Raw genomic sequence first — 11118 nt, forward strand, 5'->3', positions numbered from 1 at the left:
ATTGTACTGATTAATGTGTTCAATCGATCACAATCCAGATGTAAATTCTATGGATTTCTAGATCAATCGTTTGCTCTTACTGTTAAGGTGTGCATATATATTTCACTCTGAATCCCCGTACTTTTGTTCTTTTTAATCCCTTTACTAGCTCTTTCTCTCGGGAGTAAATGAATAGGATTTATCAGCTTCATAGTTTTATTTGTTAAGTACATCTGTATAAGGTTACTTGTTTTAATCAGCTCTCTCTAGTATCCGGAAAACCGTGGTTCAGTTGCTCCAGTTCAGGATCTGTCTGAGCAGCTTCCTCAACCTCAAATATCTCGTTCAGCTGCTCCGGATCACAATCAATCTGTGCAGCTTCCTCAAACTTCACTATCTCATTCAATTGCTCTGGTTCATGAGATGCTTCCGCTACATTTCCAGCTGCTTCCTTTACTACCAGAGCTGCTCCCGGAGTCTCTGCTATTCTGACTGCTCCCAAAATCTGAGACGCTTTTACCGCATTCCAGCTGCTTCCTTTGTTGGACTTGCAACCAGTCTGTAATCAATATCTCTTGTTCTTCAACTGCTTTTACAACAGATATGTGAAGAGCTGTCTGTAGAGAGCAGCGTCTTCAATATCAGGTTTAGCTTCTGCTCCTGGAGTCCTATGTCTGACGGGATCTTCTAGCTGCTCCAGATATATGAAGAGTTGTCTGTAAAAGCAGCGTTTCCAATATAAGGTTCAGCTTTTGCTCCTGGAGTCATAGGCCTGACTGGATCTTCTAGCTGCTCCAGATATATGAAGAGCTGTCTGTAAAGAGCAGCGTCTCCAATATAAGGTTCAGCTTCTGATATCCTTGGTGCTGATCAGGATTCTTAGGATGTATATTCCTGAATAATGATGTGGAAGGAGGCTGGTGTCCTCCTTAGTTCTCTGGTAAACATGATAAAGAAACATCAGTTTGATAGCTGTCTAAAAGTGCAGAGCTTAGATCTAACGTCTATCCTATTCAAGGTTCCCGGTTGCACTGATCAATCTCCAGGTTCTATATGCTGCCATAACTTAGAGAAAGGGTTGAAGAGTTTAGTAGGAGTAACCATACCTTAAATACTACAACATCATCAAATACAATTGAGCATTGTTAAAATATCGTCTTCATATTCCATTGTTTTCTGGTTCTCACTGTATCAAGATTGACCGATGACAATTCAAGCTATGATATTGGCTAACATTGATATCTCCTCATTGACCGGATATATTACTTCTTCTTTCTGATTGGGTTAAATTGGAAAAATTTGATTTCAAAAATGTTTTACAAAATTTGAGAAGAGTTAAAAATTTCAAAATTGATTCTTAACATTTGCTTACATTAAACACTAATAACGGTTGGGGGAGGGAGGAGGGTTCTACCCCCTCCCCTGTAGTTTTTCTCCATAACTTTAAAAAACGATATAAAATTTACGCTAGAAAGCTAAAATTGCTTGAACAATTTTAGCCAAAAATAGAATCATCCCTCTCTCATCTGCATAAGAAAAAAATCGCCCAATCGAAACAAAGTTAAAAGTATAAAAAGCTCATATTTGGCTCAAAATGTGTTCTTTAAGGGTTTCCCATTTTAAGTTTTTTTTAATGTATTTTTATTTTGATTCAGTGAGAACCAGAAATATATGGAATGAATGCTGGCTTTGTTCTTTCTTTTACTTTTCTCTAATAATTTTCTAAATTGTATTTTGTAAATGTTGCCACTGATTTAAGTATGTTCTGTGAATTTAATCAAAATTAGTCCAGCTGCAAATAACAAAGTTGTCAGATAAATTTCCTAGTTAAAAGGAAAAACGTGGAGAATTTCTCTTTTTTCTAGTTCAGCTAAATTTTTAGCAATTTAAAAATTAAATTAAAAATTAAAATATTTCTAGGGGGCATCATTTTTTTCAGTGAAAATGAAATATTATATTCTATTATTTTTTGCTGTTCCAGTTCTATCACAAGTAAGAATTTTAAAAAAAACTTTTTTTACTTAAAAATATTGTTTGATATTTCTTTTTTTTAAATGTTAGATTTTCAGTCTTAATCTGTCATAACATTGGAAATATATCATCGAAAAGAAATTGAAAATTTATATTACCTTTATATTTATAGTTTTTGTTTATAGTTTTAAAAAGCGACAATATTTGGAGACCCTGTCATTTACCGTTCAAACATTCTGTTTATTTAATATACTAGAATTAACATATGCAATAATCAAGGTGACTGGTTCCAAAATTAACAGAATTCTGTTAAATCATAGAGTATTAATATTAATTTTAATGTTTGAACAGGAGCCAGGGCGGAAAAGTATCAATTTCAGGGTTTTGAGGGTGTCCAGGGCCAAAAATAAGCAACTTTATGTTATTTAGGAACCAGGGCCCAAAGACACTGCTCATCAGAAAGATACTTTTATAAGAATAGAACAGTTATATGAGAACAGAAAGGTAAAATTAAATTTTTTTTAAAGTTCTGTTTTAACTTTAAAATACAAAGCTCAAATAAGCATTGCTTGTTTGGGCAAATAAATTACAAAAAAGGTTTAAAAGAATAGTTTAAATATACCACGGCAATTATTTGGTAATTTTAAAAATGAATCCAAACTGGACTTTTCACAAAGAATTTGATTTAATGTAACAGTGAGAACCAAAAAACTGTGGAATAGGAAGACGACATTAATGCAAAAAATAACTGTATTTGATGTTGTTACAAAGCAAACAGTTTTACTGGTAACCTAATAAATTACTTATTAAGCGAAATGGCTCAGTTTGCATTGGACAAATGCTGTGTTTTTGACTTTTTTAAGTCATAACTTGAGTTTAAAAATCGTTTTCCAATTCTTCAGTTACATTTCTTTTAAAAGATTGAACCAAAATATACAAAATGTAAAGAATATGATTGTGTTAGGAACAGAAAGTACTGAATATAGTTGTTAAGAGTGCATTAAATATGATTTTATTATGTACAGAGTGTACTGTTGGGAGATCCTACACATCTTGTACAACTACTACTGGAGCAGGATGGTCGTATTGTGGACTGTACTGCAAGGAAATAACAACACAACATTTACTCACATGCAGTGTCCCAAAAAAAATTTCTTATCTCATTGAACATGTTTTCTTGTAAAAAAAGTAAGTAAGATGTAGACTTTTAGCAAAATTATTTTAAACTCTTAAGTGCATTTTATAAGTATTATAAGGATGGTTTGAAATGATAGTGTTTATTTAGACACACTGTAAACACAGTGAAATATTATATTTCGCTTCTATTCGCGCCCATCTTCTATTTCAGCTTTTAATTGTTGCTCAATCTTTCAGCACTTTCTATACGATAAAAGAATAGACAAAATTGCGGATTTACAACTTTTTTTTCGTGGATTTTCAAAACTTTACAAAAATCTAAATTTGTTGAATTCCATTTTTTGTAATTTTGAGCATACTACATCCTAAAACATTTTCTATTTTTCTTCTTATTAGGGTTTTACTAATTACACTGATCGTTATCAGTTGTTTTCTTCAAATTCTGAACATTTTAAACACATTCTTTCACAGATTTTGTTATACTTTCATATGTATGCATGTTGCTTAATATACAGAAGAAGAAGTAGTTTTGCCATGGGAAATATAGTAGAGGAGGTAAATATTGTACTGTAATGTTCGAAAACAAAATAAATAATTCGAAAGATATCCCGATGTTCTCCAGATTTACAAATTGAGCAATATAACTTTAAGAATGTTTAGTAATGCTTTGCGAAATATTACTGCCACGCCGCGCCAGGTCCCACACAAAAAAACAGCAGTATAAGCCAGAAAAATATGAAAAAAGAATATAAAATTAAGAGTCTTAAAAGTTATCTTTATTTAGGCATCGATCGCCGAAGAGACGTTAACTATGCCACCTGGCGTTGAGTATTTAGGTGATTTAACAATAAAAAACAAACAAAAAGCAGATGTCATTTCTTTTGTGTTGTAAATTGCAGGATCAAATATTGATCTCCACATTATTTAGACTTTCATTGTACAGTGGTGTATTCAGACCTATTTCAAACAATAAGTCTATTTTCAAGCTACTGGGTTTGCTTTAACATTTACTCTAACCTTTCTCTGTTAGTAAAATCAGTTCATGACATTGCTTGAATTGTCGTCTTTTAATTCCACAGGTTTATGCAGGGTTCAATGTATAATTCATCAATAATATCTAGAGATGATTGTTGATGTAAGCTGGTATGCACGGTACTGTAGACGTCATGTCAGAAATACGGTAAAAACAGAAAACTTTTTATCTTGTAAAATTCACCCTGCATTTATAGAGCGGCATGTCAGATTGTCAAGGGCACCCTGTAAACCTTTTTTAGATTATAAAGATATCTTAATTTGATCGTCAAAATTTTAATATTTGTAATTGTGGTTTTTCTATAAAAGTGACTAAAGGATTAATTTATGCTACAGAATTAAGGAAGGAAAATGTCGTAATTAATCCCGTTTTAGGAGGATTTGAACATTGGGCATGTCAGGTCACTTGAATGAAAACTCGAGTTTACCATCTCTTTAATTTTATAATTGAATCTGCACCCGGTGAGGCGTTCAGAAATGACTGTGCGTGAGATAATGCCCGGGTAATGGAGCATTTCTTGATGATTTGGACACTATAAATGGACAATATAAAGTTATGGATGCATTGAAAAACATCTTCTGAACGTAACATGTAGTTAAGTTATGCAGCAATACAAGAAAATATGTTAAAAAACTGTTTTTCATTTTTAACGTCGTCTTCTTTTTAAAGAATTAAAAGACATGATTAAATTACCTGCTATCCCTTGCACATCCAACTGATTCAAATTTCTCACTCACTTAAATATTTTTAATTTCTGTCTAAGATGCGTCAAGGAGAATATGGTGAAATAGCTGCACCAGCAAAACAACTCTATGAAGAGCTTAAAGACAGGAAATGGCTGGACCGAGGTAAATTTTATATTGAAAGGCTTTTATCAAGTATTTCATCAAGTATTTTATCAAGTATTTTATCAGTATGTAATCAAGTATTTCATCAAGTTTTGCACAAGAGTGACAATAAAAATGTCTTAGGCAGAATCATTGCGTTCAATTTTCAATCAAAATTTATAGAACTTTTACAAAATTACAAAAAAATTTCTATTTTTTATATATCAAAAAACTAAAAATATCAGAATTATTAAAAAAGGATAAATTATAACAAAAAACTCTTAATAGACCAAAAATTACTAGGAGTTGAAGGAACAAACTTCTGCAGAACTAGTCCTACAAAGATTAAAACTTCATTGGAGAATTTAGGAACACAGATTTGTATCAGCTGTTCTCAGAACACGTAACTAATCTTCATTTTTATCAGCTTTTCTCAGAACACGTAACTAATCTCCATTTTTATCAGTTGTTAACAAAACACGTAACTAATATCCATTTTTATCAGCTGTTCTCAAAACACGTAACTAATATCCATTTGTATCAGCTGTTATCAGAAAATATTGCGATACTTGTCACCTTTTTTATAAACAGTTCATAGAAATTGTGACTAGCCCATTTTTAACAGCATTTCTCAGAACATTAACATGTGACCTACAGCAGCCAATTTTTATCAACTTTTTTCAAAACGCATAACGCAGCCATTTTCATCCGCTGTTTTTAGAACGCATGAGTCATGACTGGTTGCCTTTATATCCGCTAATTTCAGAACGCATGCCTAACTGCCATTTAAGCAACTTATTTCAGTACAAATGAGTCGATCTTAGCTGCTATTTTAGCAGATGATTTCAGAACGCATGCCTAGCAAGCAGGGGAAAGGCAGGAGGCCATAACCCACAACATTTTCCCCTTCCATGCCACATATTATCTCCCGGCAGCCATGAGCCAAAACGTTTTTAGATGATAAATTTAGGGCATTGAAATTGCAATTTTTAAAAATACTGCCACATTATGCGAAAGATGATACATTAAAGAAAAAATTACATCATTTAACGCATTGTGGGCACCGAGACTAATTGTTTGAGATAGTCTAAAAAATAAGAAAAGTTGATAAAAAGCACAACAATGACTGTCATTACCTGAGCGATACAGATTTCTACAAAAAAATTTATTATGCAATTTTCTCGTTAAATTGTGCAAATTTTTGGTTATAGGCGTCCTTTGAACTTTAAGAGTATGTTATATGGAACATTATTTTTATTGTTCATAATGTTTTCAGAAATAAGATATTTTATAGGAAAGATTGAATTTGTTTTTGAGAAAAATAAGTTTAGCAATTTACATTAAAAGGAATCGTCATTATTTCAATTTAAAACTTAAATGTAATTATTTTTAAAACATCTTTTGCATGTTGTCGCTGGATTTTTTAAATTAAAATTTCAATGCACTAAATTTATCATTTAATAACGTAATAATTGCCGGAAGACTCAAATTCTGTGGCATGGAAGTTGTGGCACATGGCTGCCGGAACACAAAAAAAGCTAATGTGGCATTAAAGATAGAAATGTTGTGGCTTATGGCCGGCTGCCTTCCCCCGCTTGCCTAGCTGCCATTTTAGCAGCTGTTCCTAGAACGCTTGGCTAACTGACATTTGTTCATAACACCTGAATGTATCTCTAAATATTTTTAAATAAAAACTTACGGTTTTCTATTGATTTCCATCAGGTAAATCAAATTCCCAACAATAAATAAGTTTTGCATAATAACAAGTATTTTACAATTATTTACAATTATTCATGTTCTTCAGCAAGTTTTAATTTAGCTATTTATCGAAATTAAAAATAATTCTTTTACAAATAAAAAAAAATGTGTAGGGGATAAAAAAGAATTGGATAAGGTAAGACAAAAAATGAATTATTTTTTAGGAAGCATAAATTTATTTGCTGCCACTTCATTTGATTCATGGTAAGAAATTCAATCATCCATTGTATAAAAGTCCCTAAAATTTGTTAAAAGAACAAAATGCAAAATTTGTTTACTGAAAATCTGCTTTTTTCAATTTGCCCTCGTACTCACTTTATTTAATTTTTCAAATCTTGATCCTATACATGTTAAGTGTTGTTTAACCCTACAGACTTGTGAGGACTCAATAACTCCACTGGATTATCTTAACAATACTCTAAATGCAGGTATTACATTACCAGCGCCCAGATTGGCAAATTGGTTAGAAAGCGTCTAAAGCGCGCTAATATAGGAGAATTTCCGCAGATAAAGTTTCTAGATTTATTTTAGCATAAGTTTGCACTTTTGATGTTTAAACATTTTCTTGTTTATTGAAGTAATTAATTATATTGAAATATACTTATGTTTACTAAGAGAGAACAAACCAAATTAAGTAACAATTTGTAATGTTTCTCTCAATATACAGGGTGTCCCAATAAACATCCATTTTAATATCTGATATTTATGCATTGCAAAGAAAGTTTTTGATATTAGATGTTTAAGCTGGAATACTGCAATAATTGTGTTCATGAAAAAGTGCCACATGGGTCGAAGACGATGTAAAAGTCATCACTAAATTCTCATATTTATTGGGACACCTTATATCTACGTCATAACATCTTAATAAATGTTAAAAATTTTCTTTGCTGCTAGCATAAAACTTTTTAAGAACTAACCTTTTAAAATAATTCAAACGGTGGCAAATACTCTATATTTAATTTGTTTTCTATTATGCTCTTTTTAAATAATTTAATTTTATAAGAGAGATTTGAAAATTATGATTATTTAATGTCGTCTTCTTTATATTTAGATCTGACTACTATATTTTCCTGCGAGTGTACAGTACAATTTAAACAATGTCTGGAATCAACTCCCTCTCTAGTAAGTAAAACTGATTTACATTAACTAGCTAGCTATGCTATTGAAATTGTTTGCTTTACTTAGTACGTTTTAGCTTTCCCTAAAGAAATTTTTAGCAAATTTATATTGATAGCTTTCTAGAACAAGTTCTTACATATTTTTAGAGAAATTGTTCGCTTTCCACAACAGTACTTAGAAGTAGGACTGGGCAAAGTTCCGTAAACAAAATGGAGGTTTTTCGAAAATTAACGAAAAAGACCATTATCGAATGTCAAAAACTGTTAATTTTTAAGTCCTTAATGAAACTGATTAGCCATTTTTGAAGAAAAAAATTAGCAGTTGAAAATGAAAACAAAACGGATGGGTTTTTACACACGGGCAACTTTTGTTCTTTTTTTCTGCATAAAACTTGCAAAATAAAATGTTATGTATTTTGCTTTTTTTTAATGTCGTCTTTTGCAATTTGGTGACACCTTGTGCCGTAAATCCATTTTGATAAACCGTTATCAATTTTTTAATGAAAATTTTGGAATTTTGGCAAACCGTTAACACTGTTAATACTCATGCAAAGTGAATGAATACTAAAGTGGAACAGACGTTGGGCCATACCGAAATATTTGGTTTAGTAAAGTTTTCATATTTTTGTTTCGGTGCCCAAATTCCTATGTAAGGACTAGAAATAGTTTACAACTATTAATATGATATGCAAACTGTTGTTTTTAGCTACGAATATAACCATGTTACTCATTAGACATCTTTTAACTCTCTTCAACAGCTTCCAACTAAAAGAAATCTGTAAAAGTAGAAAAATTACTAAAAGTTAATAGCAATAGTCTGGTAATGTAGAAATTCATTACATAAAATGTTATTTTCTTCTTCTAATTTAGCTCTTATTAAGAAAAATGTTGTTAATGGCCAGTCACAAAAATCACATTTATATCACAGATATAATCATCTAAGCGTTTTTTTTTCTGTACAGCTTTCCTTATTCTTCGATTAACAATTATGCATAATGCATATATACACTATTCTGTATTGGGCACTGTTCATTAAAATTTGTGTAAATTCGTGTTTTAACATTCATTAACTTTGTGTTTTGTAATTTCACGTAAGTGCTAGAATAAAGTTGCTCTCTCCGTTTGGAGACTAGGGTGCTCTACGTGAAAAATTATGATTCCAAGTTCCGAGCAAGAAAAAAACAACACAGGACCCTGAGATTAAAAAAAAATAGAACTGTTAAATACAATACGAACAACTTCAGAGAGAGTATTACTCTAAAATTTGGAATCCATCCTGATTGACCTTGAAAACGTGGTTTTGACCTGAAATTATTTGGTTTGGTAATCCATTCAATATATCGGTTCCCAGACATGTCATCTTCACATTAACTTTTGTTCTCTTCTCCATAACATATATCCGTATCTCCGTCCTCAACTCTTGGAATTACAATATTGTGTAAGCATATGAAGTCCAGTTATTAGTACGGTACACACAATATATTTCTAAAAAACTTGGGACATCAAATGTCGTCGTCCAACTATAAGATTGGCCCTCTTAAGTATCTGTTCACTTTGGTTAACACAACCTCAGAAAGGGCAACAAAACCATTAATATATTGGTTGATCAATAAATATATTTCTGTTTTAAATTTTACTGTTCAGGACTCCGAGCGTATTCTAGGAATTTGGGAGAAAATAACCAGATGCTACATATTAGAAACTAGGAAAATATATTTATATTAGTTTCTGTCATCATATTCATTTTATAAGATTTTTAAAATTGTAATTGTGTTGTATACAGGGTGTCCCAATAAACATGGGAATTCAGTGACAAGTTGGATATCGTCTTTTCAAATAATTCTTTGAATTAATACAGTGATACCTACTGAGAAAGCTGTAATCTGTAAGAGTTTCGTCTGCTATGTTCACATTTTGTTTGTTTATGTTTTGACTGCATAAAGGTGTACTTAGTAAAACGAAAAAATTACAGTATACAAACAGTGTAAACTTGTCCGTCTTCACTGTTCATCTTGCGGATACATTATTGACACATCTTTACAGCCATTTACCGTTTTCATAAATTAAACTCTAGCAGACATAATTATATTATGGCTTTTGAAATTAGGTATTACAATGCTAATTCAAACAAAGACGATATCGAATTCGTCACTGAATTCAATTGGTTTTTTGGAACACCCTGTACAATGATGCTGTTAAAACTTTTTAGAACTCTTCTGGCCCTGATTTAATCATCATGCAAAGTTCGTTTGTAAAAACCCTAGGCTAGCCCAAGTTCTTTTGTCTCATCCTTTTTACAACTTTTTTCAAAATGGCACAATTTGCATAACACTGAAGGAGGAATGACTACTCCATTTGATAACATCTGTTAACAAACATGTTCAGACAACTGTTCAAAATGAATCTTGCATTGACATTTTTGAACAAGTTTGACATTTTTGAACAAGTTTGACATTTTTGAACAAGTTTGACATTTTTACACAAATTTGATATTTTTACACAAATTTTACATTTTAACACAAATTTGACATTTTTACACAAATTTGACATTTTTCAACAAATTTGATATTTTTACACAAATTTGACATTTTTACACAAATTTGACATTTTTACACAAATTTTACATTTTAACACAAATTTGACATTTTTACACAAATTTGACATTTTTCAACAAATTTGATATTTTTACACAAATTTTACATTTTTAAACATTTTGACATTAATAAACAAATTTGACATGCGAAAAATTTAAGTTTCAACACAGTAAATACAAATTAAAGAAAAGAAACGATTCTTGAGACAAATCTTAACTGTAAACTTTAATCAATCATGAAAAAAAATTATATTTTCCAGAAAACAGTGCTTTGAGTACAGTCCTTGGTTTGACACCTGTGTAAATGGAACAACATTTGACAAAGCAGTGGTACAAAATATGCAGTAGTACAGATACCACTACAATTCTAAATAAATTGTGTAATGGCCCTAATAAATTGGCGGTATTTACAACTATAAACGCTTGTTAGAGAGTGTCAAAGAAGATTATAAAAGTATTATTGAGGGAGTTTAAGATTAATTTTGAGTGTATACCATACCCTCCATGCAAAGATGTCAACGTAACCCTTAAAACCTTAGACTCATAAAGGTTGTCTGACTTATCATCATCCATCTACGAAAAGTTTTCGTCTAAAAAGCTTTCAATAGTTAAACTTTGTTTGCAAGCTGCTTTAACTGTTGACTTGATGTTCACTTTCTAGTATTGGCAGAAAATATATACATTAACTGATATTTAAGATAT

The 11118-nt window shown here is 31.2% G+C and overlaps 1 protein-coding gene across 2 annotated transcripts; it reads left to right on the top strand.

Moving 5' to 3' along the window:
* Window positions 1-1886: 1886 nt before the first annotated feature.
* On the top strand, window positions 1887-10836 carry LOC111700127 (uncharacterized). 2 transcript variants are annotated; one of them, XM_023470945.1, is made up of 13 exons: window positions 1887-1971; window positions 2380-2454; window positions 2976-3055; window positions 3603-3642; window positions 3872-3923; window positions 4209-4267; window positions 4884-4968; window positions 5251-5316; window positions 6819-6841; window positions 7061-7133; window positions 7757-7827; window positions 9468-9529; window positions 10677-10836. In XM_023470945.1, exons 1-13 carry the CDS (start codon window positions 1924-1926, stop codon window positions 10762-10764), a joined length of 822 nt encoding a protein of 273 aa, XP_023326713.1. In that variant the 5' UTR covers window positions 1887-1923; the 3' UTR covers window positions 10765-10836. The 2 variants fall into 2 exon arrangements, with proteins under 2 accessions (XP_023326713.1, XP_023326714.1); XM_023470946.1 differs by having other exon boundaries at window positions 7079-7133.
* The last annotated feature ends 282 nt before the right edge of the window (window positions 10837-11118 follow it).

This window comes from Eurytemora carolleeae, unplaced genomic scaffold (assembly GCF_000591075.1).
Source record: "Eurytemora carolleeae unplaced genomic scaffold, Eaff_2.0 scaffold282, whole genome shotgun sequence".
Taxonomy (NCBI): Eukaryota; Metazoa; Arthropoda; class Copepoda; order Calanoida; family Temoridae; genus Eurytemora; species Eurytemora carolleeae.

Bases quoted from the DNA above. Each gene is read 5' to 3' on its own strand.
- LOC111700127 (XM_023470945.1), top strand. From the start codon at position 1,924: ATGAAATATTATATTCTATTATTTTTTGCTGTTCCAGTTCTATCACAA. The intron at 4,969-5,250 runs GTAAATTTTATA...AAAAATTACTAG, and splicing joins CAGGAAATGGCTGGACCGAG to GAGTTGAAGGAACAAACTTC. The intron at 7,134-7,756 runs GTATTACATTAC...CTTTATATTTAG, and splicing joins TAACAATACTCTAAATGCAG to ATCTGACTACTATATTTTCC.